Source organism: Notolabrus celidotus, chromosome 12 (genome assembly GCF_009762535.1).
Source record: "Notolabrus celidotus isolate fNotCel1 chromosome 12, fNotCel1.pri, whole genome shotgun sequence".
Classification (NCBI taxonomy): domain Eukaryota; kingdom Metazoa; phylum Chordata; class Actinopteri; order Labriformes; family Labridae; genus Notolabrus; species Notolabrus celidotus.
The window spans coordinates 7800187-7816841 of NC_048283.1; the positions used below are offsets into that span (position 1 = coordinate 7800187).

Genomic DNA, 16655 nt, shown 5'->3' on the forward strand with positions numbered 1-16655 from the left:
TCAAGCACAATATGGCCCTGGAGCACTAAACCGAACTAGACCTATCAGTTCTCTCCTTTTGTGAAGACTTTTTTTGGATCTCCTTACGGGAATGTGATGCTGATATATGAGGGGATAGAAAGGATGGCTCAGAAAGTTTTGGATTCAGTCCCTGAGGGGTTCCCTAATGCATGACATTTACACATGTAACTGCTCAAATTTGAACACCGCTTTAATCTAATCTGACGTGTTTTGTCCTTGCAATCTGAGAGGTTTTTATCATTTGTATCAATCAAGTCAGGCTACAAGAGCATGAACCAACCCATCATTACTTTGAATACAGATTACTGTTTTCCAGGTCGCTTGTTATCGTGTCCTGGATGGAGTTGGATTTCCGCGTTGTGGGATTAGCCCCTGGTCCTTATAGCATGATCTTTACAAACCATATCCATAATCTATGGGGTTATTACAGGGGCCCGGCAAAGTGAGAGGGGTCATACTCCCATCTGTTCCCAGTTCCACATGCATGATGAAAAATCATCTGCAGCGGGAAGCAGCAGCTTTCCTCTCCCTCTTCATCCCCTCAGAGAAAAACCTTTCTTGTACTTGAACTGAAAATCCTCAGTCAGCCTTCAAAGCAAAATACAGAAATATGCAGGCGTGAGTCCGTCCAGTGGAATCAGCTTTATTTGTTGCATAAGCAGAGATTGGAAACTTTCTCTGACTGAACATTATTTCAGTATACAACATAAATATTAATCAGATAAGTGTTTATGTCAAGCGGCAACCTCCGGTCTCAAAATATGAAGCCCATGCGGAAGTGTTATAAACTGCGGTTCATCGAGTATCTGCTTGAGGCTGGCTGCAGAAACACAGGAAACCACATACACACCCATTCAAAGAAGATGATCTTTGCAGCATTAATAAACATGTTTACAGCCTGGTTCAAAAAACAGCTTCAGTCTGATGAGCTCATTTCTTTTATGGACACACACTGTACCGGGTGTGAATTTTTTTTATAACGCGACAGTTGAGAAGATTATGAGTTTTGCCAATTTAAGGACATGACTGACTGGACTGACAGGTTGGAACACTGTAGCTGTTGGCTAGGAGGCTCAAACCCCGCCTTGTTACCTCACAATAGCTCGACAGAAGTTAGGTTGAGTTCAGCATTTCCAATATGGCTCACGCTGATGATTGGCTTCAAAACATCGCTCAGGAACATATAGGTGACGTCACAGATACTACATCCATTATTTACAGTCTATGGTTTATACTCAAATATATGTTTTATCTTTTAGTTTGCCTTCATTGTTTAGAAACTTTAAAAAAATTGAATTCCCTGATTCATTCATATTTCTACCAGACAGGTTGATCATCTTCATCTTCCTTATTTTGAAACCAAACATGTTCAGTTTTCTCTGAGATACCGTGGTGCACAGTTATGGAATACTAAAACACATGTTGTTAAGAGCTCAACATTCAAAGCTTGATGATGGAGATGTTAGACTGTCCCTATTTTTTCTATGGCTGCCTCGATGGATTACTGTCATTAGGATTAATCTTGACTACTTTCATGATTTATAAATATTGTGAAAAACACTCACCACAATTTCTAAAAAAAAGAATCTAAAATAATGTCTCGTAATGCTTCTGTTGTCTAACCAATAATCCAAAACAAGACGACGCTTCATTTTCGTCGGAGAAAAACAAAGAAAAGCAACAAATTATTTTTATGAAAGAAACCGGAGACAGCAAATGTGATATATTTTTGTTTGAAAAATGACTTCAAGGATTAATTCAGTAGCTGAAGTCAGTTTCCTTCCTTGGACTAATCATCCTTTCTTAAGTATTATTTATAAATCTGAATACTATGCAGCGCTAACTCCTTAAAATATGAGACGTAAACTGGAAATGAAATGGTAGTAAAAATTAGGTTTCAAGCTTTCAAGACTAATACTTGTACTAATGATCGCAACATAACCAGGAGCAGGCAGTTATTCATTTTCCTGCCATCTCTCTTCAAAGCACTTCTTTTGTTCTTTGCTTCATTTTTTGCTGTCTCCTTTTGCTTCCTCCCTGTCTTTCTCTCTTAACAAGCTGAGGGTAACATACTGTTTTTTTTTTTTTAGTGTAGAGCGAGGTTTGACTGACAGACTTGACACGAGGAAAAGGCAAGCACAAGAGCACTGCCTCTGAGATCTAATGTACTCTGCCCTCATTTGAGTGCTCGTAATGTTTCCCCAGTGTAATTAGCGTAAGGGCTGAATATGTCTACACAAGTCTGATCATTCAGTAGAAATGAACCAAACAGCACAGTTTGTGAGCCGCTCAACAGCTTATCATTGTTGGCTTGTCTCATTCGGCTGGCGTGTGGTTTGAATCTACCAGCAAATTGCACATTTTTCCCAGGTGCTCATTTTTTTTTGCCTATTTTAATAAGCAGGCAGTGAAACGGCTTTAATTAGGCAGTCATCAAATCCTTTGTCTTCTCGAAGTCATTTCTTTAACGTCAAACTAAGCAAGATGTGCAGGAAATGTGTTGAAATGTGTGCAAGGTAGGGTTGCAGAATTCTGGGAATTTTCAAAGTTGGAAACTTTCCATGGGAATTAATGAGAATTTATGGGAATAAACCAGGAATTTACTAAATTGAAGGTTGGCTCTTAATAGGGAACTTAAATATAGTTGGGGAAAATATATTTTAGCATAATCCTGACTAAAACAACCAGATTTCATGGAAGTACAGTTCCAGATCCCACCATCATCAGCCGCCTTGGAGCAAAACTGGTCCTTGTTCGGTAACACGCACACAAAGGTGCACAACAATTATTTATAAAGCACATTTCATTACACGTAGGTTCAATGTGCTTTAGATGGAGAATTAATAACACAGAAACATGTTTCCAAATAGAATAAATAAAAACAGAAAAACAATAGATACACCCAACATACATCAGACACAGCAATTGTTGCTGCACATGCATCCAGTCACAACAGTCATTATATCATTCATACACTTGAGAAAATAAATATGTTTTCAGTCTTTTTTTTAAAGTGGAGATGGTTGTGATGGACCTGAGATCAGCTGGCAGTTTGTTCCAAAAAGATGGACCACAGTAACTAAAGGCCCCTCACTGGACTTTGATTTGACTCTGACTCTGACTCATTTAAAAGGCTTATTGTTTATTTTTTATTTGCACAATTAAAAGAAAATACATACAAAAAAAATAGCAAAGATAAATAATATACTGTGCAGGAAGAGGCAGAAAACTCAGAGAGCTTATTTGAAGCCTCCACCCAAATAGTGTTCTAATATCAAAATGAATTAAAAAATACTAACTACTACTTCCACCTGCTAATCTAAGGATCCTGGTTGGGTTATACACTGTGAGCAAGTCAGAGATATACTGTGGAGCTGAACCATTGAGTGCTCTATGGACTAATAATAGGATTTTGAAATGGATTCTGTGTTGAACAGGCTCACAAATGTGAGAGTGGAAACATTGGTTGGTATTCGGACTAACCTGAAGCTCTTTGAGTCTGACACAGAGCCATCATCAACAAGCCTGGACAGTGACACTGAAGAGGAAGAGTCAGAGTTGGATGTTGAGGAAGTGGACATGGAGGATGTTGATGAGACCCAGGAAGAGCCCATTGCCTGAAAGGGGTTTAGCTAAAATGCAGAGGCTAGGCTTGAGAAGCTTGAGGGAAGATGCTTTTTTATTTGCATGTTGAATGAGACTTTTTTTGAGGGAGAGGGGTGGCTCTTTTCATTTAACATTTTGAATGGGACTTTGTTGGGATTGCATTTTTGTTCATTTTTGAAAGGGTTGGGTCGGGGGGATGAGTAATATTTAACTCAACATTTATGTTTTTGTTTGATAAAGTTCTACCTTCAACTAAATCTTTCCATTAAATTACCCTCAATTCCCAGTTAATCCCCATAAATTACCTTCATTCACATGGAAAGTTTCCAATTTTGAATATTTCCAAAATTCCCCAGCTTAACTTCCCATGGAATTTACCAGAAACTTTCCCCCCCTTTGCAACCTTAGAGCAAGGTGTTTCCTCTGCTGCAGACTTTCAGTATTGAAATCTGAAAAATGAGTTCTGGTACGATGTGTAGGTTAGAGGCTGGCAGCTGATGTTGTTTTTAACTGTTTCCTTCTTCCTATCCGTCTCTCTCAATCTCTTCACCAGTCTCCTAGCATGCAGCAGGATTAGGATTAGTGGTCTGAGGCTGGCTACTTTAACAAGCACTAATTGATTTGTGACTAAGGATGTGTTGGATACTGCAGCAGACAGCTCTAGAGTTTTGGTTCAGGGTTCAGCTCAGTCTTCAGACATTACAGCATCCTGCATCAACAGGCTGTGTGTTTTTGCTCCAGAACAAAGAAGTTTGCATCCACAGTGTGCTGCATGGCTCTCTGTCTGCCATCCGCTGTGGGCAGCAGGCCTCTCTTTGGGGAAGCTTCTGCACTTGAGCCCACGCTGGGCCTGATTAGTCGAGGCTTTCCAACTGTGCTGTTGGGTCTCCATGTAAACAAACACTATCCATTTGTTGAGCCTGCACAGCGCACAATTAGTCATTGTTAGCATGGGAAAGTCATTCTGCTGTAAGTACAAAATCGCTGATGTAAACACTTTGAACCAACGGTTGTCAGTCCATGTAACGTCCCTCCCCCTCCTCTGTGTCTTTCAGAGCTGCGACTGGTCCAGTTCCTGTCCATCCAGTGAGTCCAGTGGCTGTCAGCCCAGTGAGCTGTTTGAGCTGTCTCATAGCTGAGGATTGCATCATTATGGAACAATAGAAGCGAGGATCAAAACTCTCCCTCCTCCTCCTCCTCTTCCTCCATCTCCTCCCCCCTTTCTTTTTCCTCTCAGCCTGACCCTCCCCCTAGCAAACACACGGTCACCCACAGACACATGCAGACCTCTGACCACTCCTCCCACGCTGGTCATGGTCCACTCCCCCTGTCCCTCCAGTGTGTCAGACGGTGGGTTCTCTGTGTATAATCCTGTGTAAAGTATAGGCCCTATACGGCTGCATATGCTCCCTTTTGTCATGGCGGCTGTTGTTGTTGCGGAGGCCTCTCTCAGGAGAGACCATGAGGGAGAACAGAAGGCAGCATAGAAGTCACAAAGGGAGGAAGGGAGAGCGAGAGACCCTGACGCTGCCATTTATTTGACCGGAGGAGAATGAGCTTCACAGGGCAGCACATGGAATTCAGTTGGGGGTGAGACCACATGATGTGGGACTGGCATTGCCACCCCTGTTTAACCTTATATTGGATCCGCCATCAACTTTGGAGATATTTGCCACATGGTGATCTGCAACAAGTAATGAAGTAATATAGAGGAAAGCAAACAGACTTTGATTTTTTTGTTGTTTTTTTTTTGGATGAGACTTTTTTCTTCCTCTCCTTGGTGTTTTGTTTTCAATATCAGCCTACCAAAAGTGCCTTTTTGTGTTACTTTTGCCATTTTTGATACACATCTTGCTTCGTATACTTCATATTGCCACAGATTATCAGATGTAACCACACGTAATAGCATCACATTCAGCGTTTGTTGCCATATTTTTGACAAGTTACAAAGAACATTCGACACTGGGAGTTAACAGCCACTACTGCAGCCTCGTTTGAATACAGAGTTGACAATCATCACCTTCCAGATTTCTCTCTATCTTTGGGGAAAGCCTCCTTACTAAACCCGGCATTAGAAACACAGAGTCAGATTTCTCCACACCAGCCAGACTGTCTGCACTGCCTCCTCCTTTTGCTTTGACGACCCAGAGCCATCGCCATGGTCGGTATCCACTCCAAATGGCGCTACTTTTTCATGTTCCTGGGCATCCAGCTGGTGGTCATGGCACTGCTGTCCCGAGAGGGATACCAGAAGAGAGTCAGCTACTTCATCCGAATCTTCCGCAAACCAGACGCTACCGGTCTGTCAGGCCGCAACCACACCACAGCTGGCATCCCTGGAAGCGATGTTTATGCCAACCTCTCCCACCTGTCCAAAGCTCATAGCCATGGAAATGACATGCCCTACTGCCCGAAGACATCCCCTCTCATAGGTGAGTAGACTTAACTACATCAGTGTCATTCTGTTGTACCTTATTATAATCACTCAACAATAATCACTCTCTCCTTCACTTGTGGTAATCTCTGTTCATGTTGACAAAGTGTGAACAAACTTGCAGGACAGTCATCAAGTTTGTCCCTTCAGCTTTGTTGTTACTGACTGAAAGGAGAAAGCAATATCTATCAGCCAACAATATGTGACTGTTTTAATAATCTGTAAGTGATGCTGGATATCCATTAGGGCTGTACGATAAATCGATTTAATTGATTCATTTTTTGGTTTGATTTTCTCTGTAACCTACTCCGCTGTATATATACATAAATATGTATTTCAGGAAAAAAGAATGTTGAAACTGAAGATAAAAACCACACACCTTATGTCCTGTACCTCTGCTTACATGTGATGCAGTTTACTTGATTTGTATATATCATCAGGGATAAAGGAGACACTCTTTATTTATCTGCAAAAATGTGAAGTTTGATGAAAGATATATTTGCACTACATCTATCCGAATGGGAAAATTGATCTTTTTTTCAGCAATAGTGTAAAGAATTTATTTTTCAAGGAGGTTAATTCTAGAAAAGACACATTTTTTTCCAGAGGAGGTACTTTTATTTTGACTTTTTTTGAAGTAGTTTTGGCTCATGGTGCTTAATGTCACAGTCAAAGAAATGATTATTTTCATGAGATGGATAATTCAGTCTATTTTAAGTTGTACTGCTTTGTTTCAAGCTAGACATTTAGCTGAAAGTTATATTGCTTTTATTACTATTTTCAGGATAAAAACACAAAAACGATTAAAATCGTAAATTAAGTTTTTGGTAAAAAGATTGGGGATTTTATTCTAAGGCCATATCGCCCAGCCCTAATATATACGATATTGATCCCTTAAGTCAGGGGTGTCAAACATGCGGCCCTTGGGCCAACATTGGCCTGCCAGAGGTTCCAAACCGGCCCGCGGAACGATTTTGTAGAGAGAAAAAATTACAGTGAATACATTAACAGCAATTTTTCAATAAAAGTAACTACTGTTTCAAATTTGTCCTCTGGTGGTTGCATAAAGTCAGTGCTGACGGAGCGCACTCAAAGTTTCTCTCAAAGTGAGAAAATAGATTACTTGCTGTTTGCATAATCCGGTTGAGATTCATAAAGACTTTTTAGAGCACTATAAGATGATCCACTAACTACTAACACTAGCACTACGCCCCTGCATACAACACTGTTCCTGCTGGAGCTGAGGGGTCAATAATAATCAACTTTACCTTCTTCATCATTATAATCTATCTGTTCTTTTGCAGTAAACATTACACTCTGTGCCAGGTGATTAGGAAACCTGTGTGTTTGGTGTGTTCGCAGCAGGTTTCAGTGCTTAATGAATATCATATTTGGCTCTACTATGAGACTCATCATGGAGAAAAATACAACAGCTGTTTTTGTAGAAAGATAGTTCATATATGAACACTTTCAGAATGAACATGTACTTTTTTGTGCTAAAACAAAGGGAAACATTAGAGTTGTCGTTATTTATAGGTTATTATGTTATGATTTTACTGGTCAGGCCCACTTCAGATCAACTTGGGCTGTGTGTGGCCCCTGAACTGAACTGAGTTTGACGCCCCTGCCTTAAGTGATATTCAGAATCAGAATCAGAAAGAACTTTAATCACAATGTATCTCAAGAATACAAAGAATTTGACTCCGGTATTTTTTGTGTACTCTCTGTACAAACATAAATAGACAGACACTAAAAATCAAGTACTAATTAAAAAATATATATATAAGTAACTGGTTAAAATACCGGTTTGTCATGCCTGATATCAATATGATAACTGATCGCTTCCCTTTCTCTTGAAAAGAAAAGTGTATCCTGAAGCTTTTCTATTTTGGCTCTCATTTCTTCTGCAAGCAGCCTTTAAATGATTGAAGTAATCATTAAGGTACGTATTTAAAAACGTGTGTTGATACACGTGTGAGGGATAATGTGAGGTGAGCGGAGTATAATACGAAATAGTATCCCAACAGGATGAGAAAGACCCCGACACTAAGCAGATCCTGCTTATTACCTGTCTACCAATTTAAGATAAGAACTCGACACCAAGTATTGATTGAACTATGTTTATTGATGCAACTTACATGATAATCCTTCAGATCCAACAGTTGGTTTTGCTTCCACTGGAGCAGAAGTGCTATCAACTGTAACATTAAACATTTAAATTGATGTTAAAGTCTTCACATTAGCCGGCTATGCTGTTGTTGTGATCACATTACACTCAATATTTTCCTTCACAGTAGAGTACAAACTTGAGCGTTTTTCCATAAGCGTTCTCAACACATGTAGTAAATAGCAGCAGCTCCTGTTCTGAGTCCTCCCCCTGTAACTTGTTTTTTGACATTCTCTTCTTGCTCAACCAGTCCTTTTCCTCAAGCAACAAAGCCCGTACCTTTAGTGGCCATTTCTGTTTGTTTCCTTCAGTTTGGTTGACGTCTCTTTCACTCAGCTCCTTGTGTGTTTCAACATTCCTCACTAGTTTCTACACGGTCCCCCCCCTGTCCCCTTTCTCTGCTGGTGACTGGTCAGCCATTAACAGTGAACCATGTGCTCTCCAAATTAATAAAGAATAATATCAAAAATATCCTCCATGTTGTTCACCAACACAATTGGAAACTGTTTTTGACAGGTGAAATAAAAACATTTTAAAATGTGATTTCAAAGGCTTCTGACCAATCAGAATCAAGCATTTAACACAGCCAGGTGATAAGAAAGCAGGGTAATAGATGATAATAATAGTAATTTTATTTGTAGAGCACTTTTCAGGGACACAACCATTGGACAGGGAACTATTAAAAATGGAAAGCAGCCACAGAATCCATTACTTTAAGTAAAAACTTTGTAGGTATCACATCAAGAGGGCTCGAGGACACTCATATGTGATACTATTTCAACAAAAGTTCAACTAAAGTAACTGGATAAAACTGATAAAAGGGATTAAAAACGTTGTGTTTTGTAGGGTCGTCAGGAGTAATGGAGGCTCTGATAAAATCCACTTTCTCAGTAAAATAAGATAAAAACTTCTCACAGTCAGCGTTACTAAAAAATGGGGCAGGAGGGGGTTCTGGATTTACACTGTCCTTTATCCTTGGGGTGTAAAGCCCCGAAAATTTCACTTAAAAAATAATAAAGGAATGAATAAATAACGAGTTATAAAGAAATTCACCCCGTACGGTTTGTTCTGATAGAGAAACGAGATAATCAGACTAAAACAGTGTTTTGAACCAGGCTGTAAACATGTTTATTTCTGCTGTAAAGGTCACCTTTTTTGAATGGGTGGTTTCCTGTGATTCTGCAGTCAGCCTCAAGTGGACTCTTGATGAACTGCAGTTTTGAAGACTTCCACATTGGCTTCATATTTTAAGACTGGAGGTTGCTGCTCGTTGATAAACCACCGTAAGCGTAACGGCTAACATCAGCCAGAAGTTATTCAGCTCAGATAAATGGTTTGTCATGCAAGTTGGGAAACTTGCTTTAGCCTAGCTGGATAGATGACTGTAGAAGGTTTGCTCTTCCTCACTCATCCCCTAAAAATATTCTTAAATGCAGAAGTGAAAACAAGTCTTAACAATTTGCTGAATCAAGCATGAATATTGCACTGAAGTGCTAAATATTTCAGCTCTCACCCCCTCAGCTTTGTATCCAGCCAGCCTTTGGCAGCCGTGTCAGAGTGAGCGCTGGCAGCTGAGTGAAAAGCGTTTCTTTGTATTGCCTACTATCAAAAAATAACTTGAAAAGGTCATTGACGTTCTCCTTGATATCAGTGTGAAAGCTCTCTGAAACCTCTGTCATCTTCAATGAAGCTGTTTTTAAAGTAATATTACTGCATTGAAGCAGATCCTCAGTGTGAGCTTATACATGACTTATGCAGGAAGGCCCTTTTTTTTAACATTTTAGCTTCAAAACACACATCAAAGGCCTTGTAGAAGTCCTTGTGTTGTGAGGTGCACAGAGTTAACTTCAGCTTGAATCGGCCCACTGGGGTATTAAATAATATTCCGCATACTGCAGGAGCTTTAAAAATAGCTGCTTAATGCCACCGACTCATTAGAGTGAGGCTAATGGATTGTGTTCTGGAGCTTTAAGCAAAAAAAGTCATTGTTAAAAATCTACATCCTGATTCATCATCATATCTGATCATGACTTTGATTTATGGTTATGTGATCACTCAAAGACAAACCTGAGAGTTCTTTGTGTCATTCATATCAGGATTTTAATTATTTTTGTCCCTTCCGTTCAGACTGAATGAAACTTCTGATGTTGTCTTACACCGTGTGTCTCTTTGTGTTTTAACAAAACAAACTACACTGACATCGTCCTTCTGCCTTCCCCCACACCTCTTTCAACCGCACCTTGTGTCCACCATGCTCAATGACAACTGAGCTAACTCTGCTTATGAAGAAAGTGAGATGTTAGAAGCTTAAAGTTAATAGAAGGTTGTAAGTGAATAGCTTAACACATCCCCCCTCCGTTTGTCCTGTCCCTACCACACACTCGTTACACATTACCCAGACATTCGTATCCTGCTGGATGTTTGTAGAGTTTACGTGGGATGGACTGTGTAAGCAGGATTAGTTTTCTGCTTTCCAGGCTCTGCCCTCTGCTTCTTTGTTCCCAAATCACTGACAGTTATTTCACACTGCATGCTGATAACTAAGCCACAAGGCATTGACTACTTTCCTGGAAAGACAGAATGGGTAAAGGTAACTAAAGTGGTGGTGAATATTTGATTTGGTGATGGGAAGTGAACAGAAACCACCTGAAGGTTCATTCAGACGAGTTTAAGGAGAAGGGACGGACCGACTGAGGACATTTTGAAATGATAACCAAATCCTGTAACAGGATGCTTGGCCTGTGTATAAAAACTTCCCATTGAGATGCAGCTATGCATTATTTATTCAACTATTTGACCCTCTGATGTATGTTTGGATTAATAATTTAAACTCTGAAATTGGATTGGATTGCAATGAAAAGGCCACAATGACATCCTCATATTGCTTGTACAACCAACTGTCCAAATCTCAGACGTTCAGTATTCACACACGAGTAAACTGGAAAGGGAAAAAAGAAGATATGAAACTGTCTTTATAAAGGACATTGACAGTTTATTTTATATTCTTCTGGCACAAATGTAACTTATTACATGTTTTGTGTCTCATTTTGGTATTTTGGGATATGTTGGATGTACTAAAAGTGGGATTATTGGCAAAAAGGGTTGTGCTGCAGTAGGCTGTTTAATCCTTGTGGAGTCTGGATGTTTAAACAGTCAATAATTGGCCTCTTTGTCCTACTCTAAAGGTCATTTCAAACTTGATTGTTTGGCTGATTGGTGTGTCCTCAAGACGAAGAGGACTTCTTCATTTGTTTTTATCAAAGACCAAAAACGTCCTTGTCCCTCTCATAAAGTAGGAAACAAGCTGAAAATATCCCCATGGAAGAAGCCCAGTGCTAAATGATTTAACCAATAAGAGCTAGCGACTAATCGGATTAACTATTGCAGCTCAACAAACAACTACCTCATTCATTTTAGAAGTATCAGCAATGTACTCACAACAACATCCATGTGAGAGCTAGTTTGATAAAAAACAGTCAAACGTTTGGAAACACCTTCTCATTCGAGGATTTGTATTTATTTAAATTAATTGAAACAATGTAGATTAACGCTGACGGCATCAAAACTATGAAAGAACATATATGGAATTATTTAATTAACAAAAAAGTGTTAAACAAACCAGAATATGTTTTATATTTTAGATTCTGTAAAGTAGCCCCCCTTTTCCTTCATGACAGCTTTGCATACTCTTGGTATTCTCTCAGTCTGCTTCATGAAGTGGTCTCCTGGAATGGTTTCTAATGAACATGAGCCTTGTCAAGAGTTCATTTGTAGAATGACTTGCCTTCTTAATGTGTTTGAGACCATCAGTTGTGTTGTTCAGAGGTAGGGTTAGTACACAATGGATAGCCCTATCTGACTACTGTTGTAATCCAGATTATGGCAAAACCATTTTATTTCATAGTTTTGATGTCTTCAGTATTAATCTACAATTTTGAAAATAATTAAAATAAATAAAAAACATTGAATGAGAAGGTATGTCAGAACTTTTGACTGGTAGTGTACCTCTTCACAACAACAGGCGTGTACTTTGATCAGTATGTATTATTAGATATAAACAGATTTTTTTTGCTTCAAAGTTTCACAGACTGGGACCTAAAATGTGACGCATCATACATTAAAAAAATGAGGAGTTCATAGAAGAAGTGTAAATCAGTTCAGATGCTTTAATGGCACAAGAGTTTTCAAAACAACAATCCTGAAGCCTAAAAATGCAAAACAAGTATGGACCCAATCTTCATCCTCCAGGAAAGAGCCACAAGAATCCAAAGGAAAACCGCCAACAGAGAACCAACAAACCCTCTCCTCGTCAAACTGCAGTCACTGAACATTAAGGAGTTGAAGTGGTTGACTTTAAACGACTCAAGTTATGCACAGAGTTAAAAATGTAACATCTACCAAACAGTATCCAAAGGTTTTTCCAACTGAAGGAATTTAAACACAACTTGAGAGGAATATAAACGTTTAAAAAAAAAACAGCAGAGGGGACCGATGTTAAACTACACTGTGTCTCCACTAAGGAGGTACACAGATTGAACAGCAACAGAGAAATGGAAACGTGCAAATCATTACAGAAGCTTCAACAAATCAAAGATGACATGTTCACAGACACACAGAAGAAGCACAAAGATTTAAACTGTAACATTATGTGCACCGTGTATTGTTTCTATTATTTTGTTGCGTTTGTGGCCATCTGTAGTCTTTGGGGATATTTTGAATGCCTCTGCCTGGATGTGATGGATTTAATTGTCTTCATTTAAAATGAGAAAGGGATCAGACTAGAAAAGGTCTTCATGTCTACACCCTGCGTGTATGGAGTCTCTAAATATAGCATGGTGTTTAAGGAGTTCGCTTTGCCTGCCTGCATCATACCTGCCAACTTGATACCATTATAGTATTATTTCTTTACAGTTTTTAAAGCAGGAGTCTGTAACATGAATCTACATCTCTATGTACTTTTTAAAGTCATTTATCTGGGTCCTTTAAATCATATTTATTACCTACGGCTAAATGTTATCTGACCTACAGTAACCTCTGCATCCTCAGCCTCTGCTGCTTTCTGCTCTTTGTTTAAAGAAGGAAGAGATTTCCTCTGCATCTCCACCTGAGGTTATCAGGTAGAGTTTAGTGATTACATAACTTCACCTGTGATATTGTGATAGTGACTCTGTCAGCACTCTGTCATCAGATTCACACAGCTCTAAACTCTCCTTATGAACTTTAAAGAGGATGTTGTGTTACTGCACGTCACAACTTAAGTTAGCTAGCAAGAACAGGGCTAACCCACTTTAATGTGGGATGGATCAAATCTTTAAATAGTGCAGAAGTTTTTTGAACTCATAACAATTCATCTAATGAACACTTCAGCTACCGGTGTCACAGATCTACCTGTCTTTAGTACCTGTGTGTCTGTGTTTAACTGCTGTCAGAAACGATCTCATGCAGCGTCTTTTAGATCAAACCATCTACAGGGAGAGGAGGGGTGGATATTTTTTGGGGTTTGAATATAAGGCTCAAGTAGAGGACTTCTCGGAAAAGAAGTTGAGGGACACTCATTTGATTGACATCAACATGAAATAGGGAGATTGTCGAGAGAAGTAAGGATTCAGGAGAATAAGTTAAAAAGCGGTAGACTCCCTCCTAAATCGGGAGTGTTGGCAGGTCTTTTATGTTTTCTTTTTTTTAGGATGTTCAAAATGAGTAAAAATAACAACAACTGTAAAATGATCAAATATTTGCACTCTATATTCATTTATTTAAATTTAATCATATTAAATAGAAATACCCCAGCATGAAAACTGAGGTCATTGAACTCTGAAACCGGAGTTAATTAGGCAGGTAGTGTATTCATTGTGTCATGCACCAGAAAGGTGCCTACCCCGTATGGACCTACAACACACTACAAAGACAAAACAAGATAGGAGCAACAACATAAGTAGAAAAAGAAAAAAGGAAAGAACAATTACATTACTGCTAGGGACGTACATTTCAAGTATTTTCCATGATTGATCTTTGGAAATGTTAACAATAGATTATTGACGTTTTCCATGTAAAAAACAATTCCAAATGCGTTTCTTCCCCTGAATCAAATTTTCCTTGACGACACAATGTATATAACTGACAGTATTGAATAGCTACGGATCGTATTGAGGTGTTCAAAACTTTAAACACGCTGAATATCAACGTGTGGAGAAGGCTCATAATCTCTGCGGACAAACAGTCATAAAAATGAAAGCTCAGACTTTAGCCGCAGCCCCCAGCTGAGTGACTCCGCTGTGCGCAACACCTTTAGTCAGCTGATTCACATCGAAACATGCTTTAAACTTAAAACACCTCCCTGATAGCTGAACGGAATATGAGACCACATGATGTTTGTTCCACGTGATATAAAATTGAAACAAAAAAATGTGTTCGAGTACGTTCTTAACAATCAATTAATCAATACTCGATTAATTGTGAACATCCCTAATTACTGCACATGTCCAGCAATTACCAAAAGTAAGTAAAAGTCACTGTTACACTTCAGACATTGCCACTACAGCATTTATGGAGTCTGACCTTTATTACACTGTTAGCTCTCGGTGTGTGTGCACTAAAGGTTAGAATCATCTGGCCTTCACTCAAACATCCTTTGAATGTGAAAGACAAATCAAGGGATTGCTTTTATGAATTGAATGGTTTATACAACTTGTATAAGCACACTCAACAAATTAATGAACATCATTGTGAAAAAGGAATCAAGTAAAAGATTCACAAATAATTAAAACATTAATTTCTAGTTAAGCTATAACTTCTGACTTGCGTGCGTAGAATTAAAGGACTGGTTTTATCAGAGCAGCGGATTCTGGCCAACATCAGCAGTCAGTTATGAGCCAAAACTAAATAAAACATAAAGCATCGTCCTCAGTGTTGAGCAAACACAAACTGAGCAAACTGAAACCTTTGTGTTTCATCACTTGGTGTTGATAAGATGACATCTAAGGTTATGATAAGATGGACAGTAGAACAAAAAGCGCACTTCGTTTTCCACCTCCTCCTCCAGATCATACAAAGAACACTTTCTATTCTCCACCGGCACACAGTGGAAGCAACCTGTCTCACTACAGTTTGACATCATGGTGTTTAACTCTGAAGGAGAAGGTGCGATTCTGTCGACCACATGTTCTGCTTTTTTTAAAATTTTGTTAGAATCTCTCTGCTTTCTATTGGTGACAGTGGGGAAACAGTAAAGAGGGATTCTGACAGGTGTATCATCACTTTTGCGGTTCCAGACAAAGCTTTTTTTTTTATCTGTTGCATTTCCAGTGAGAAGAACAGGATGTACATACAGCAGTAATCTATCAGGTTCCATTTCCATGAATGAAACATCCACCTTTCTATAAGAATCCATGTTGACAGAAAATGTCCTCCACCTTGATTTTACATTCAAATCAGGGGCACTCATACACTCACCACATTATTTGCCTGTGCTCCATTAAACACACCATGTTTTCGACTGATAATGACAGCAGACTAATCTCTGCTTGTAGGTGGGCCGATCCACGTCAGCTTCCCGTCAGGACTCACTCTGGGAGAGATTCAGAGGAAAAATCCCCTGGTGGTGCGCGGAGGTCGCTACAGGCCGCCCAACTGCGAGGCCAAACACCGAACAGCCATCATCATCCCCCACAGAAGCAGAGAACACCACCTCAAGTTCCTCCTCTACTACCTACATCCTTTTCTGCAGCGACAGCAGCTGCAGTATGGGATTTACGTCATTCACCAGGTGAAACACACACAGCCACAAAAGAGGAAGATTAAAGGGAGATTTTGGGGGGATGTATCTGTTGGATATTTAAAGCTCAGATGTAAATAATTTGGTCTGTATGCAGGGTGTAACTGTCCCTAATGCTGCAGGCTAGATGAAGAGTGCCCTCTAGTGTACTAACTCTTCATGTCCAAGTGATAGAATAAAATGCTCAGGTGGCTTAGAGGGTTTAATCTGCTTAGCTGCAGCTGTAAGGATTCATTCATTCACTCTTTATCTCTTACACCTCTTGTTTTTGGTTTATGTCAAATCTTACTTTCTGTGTCTGCTTGGAGAACACCTAATAATCAGCGCTGTAGCTTCATCGAGGATGCTATGAATGCGGCAGTGTGTTACTTTTTTTAGGATGGATCAGGGAATTAACATCTGAGAATTAAAGCTGGAAAATGTGATGCAACATTGTGGTAGAGATGAGCAATAAGTCTATATATATCATTTAGTGGTGAGTCATAACTGGAGGTTTTTCTATACTATAAATCAGGATGCTGTGGGTTTTTTTTTTTGTATAAAAGATATAAAAATTAATTTCCTTCAGCTAAAAAACAACGTGTTTACAGCGCCTTGTCTCAGACGTAATTTCCCCTGCAGTGATAGAAAAGAACCACAGCAGAATATCCACG

The 16655-nt window shown here is 39.3% G+C and overlaps 1 protein-coding gene across 2 annotated transcripts in view; it reads left to right on the forward strand.

The window, feature by feature from the left end:
• si:dkey-199f5.8 (beta-1,4-galactosyltransferase 3) overlaps positions 1–16655 on the forward strand; it is a 41831-nt gene that overhangs the window by 16187 nt on the left and 8989 nt on the right. For both annotated transcript variants that reach the window (XM_034697742.1, XM_034697743.1), the window contains exons 2-3: positions 4683–6059; positions 15758–15993. In XM_034697742.1, coding sequence (XP_034553633.1) covers positions 5786–6059; positions 15758–15993 — 510 coding nt within the window. In that variant the 5' untranslated portion in view covers positions 4683–5785. The remainder of the gene's footprint in view (positions 1–4682; positions 6060–15757; positions 15994–16655) is intronic.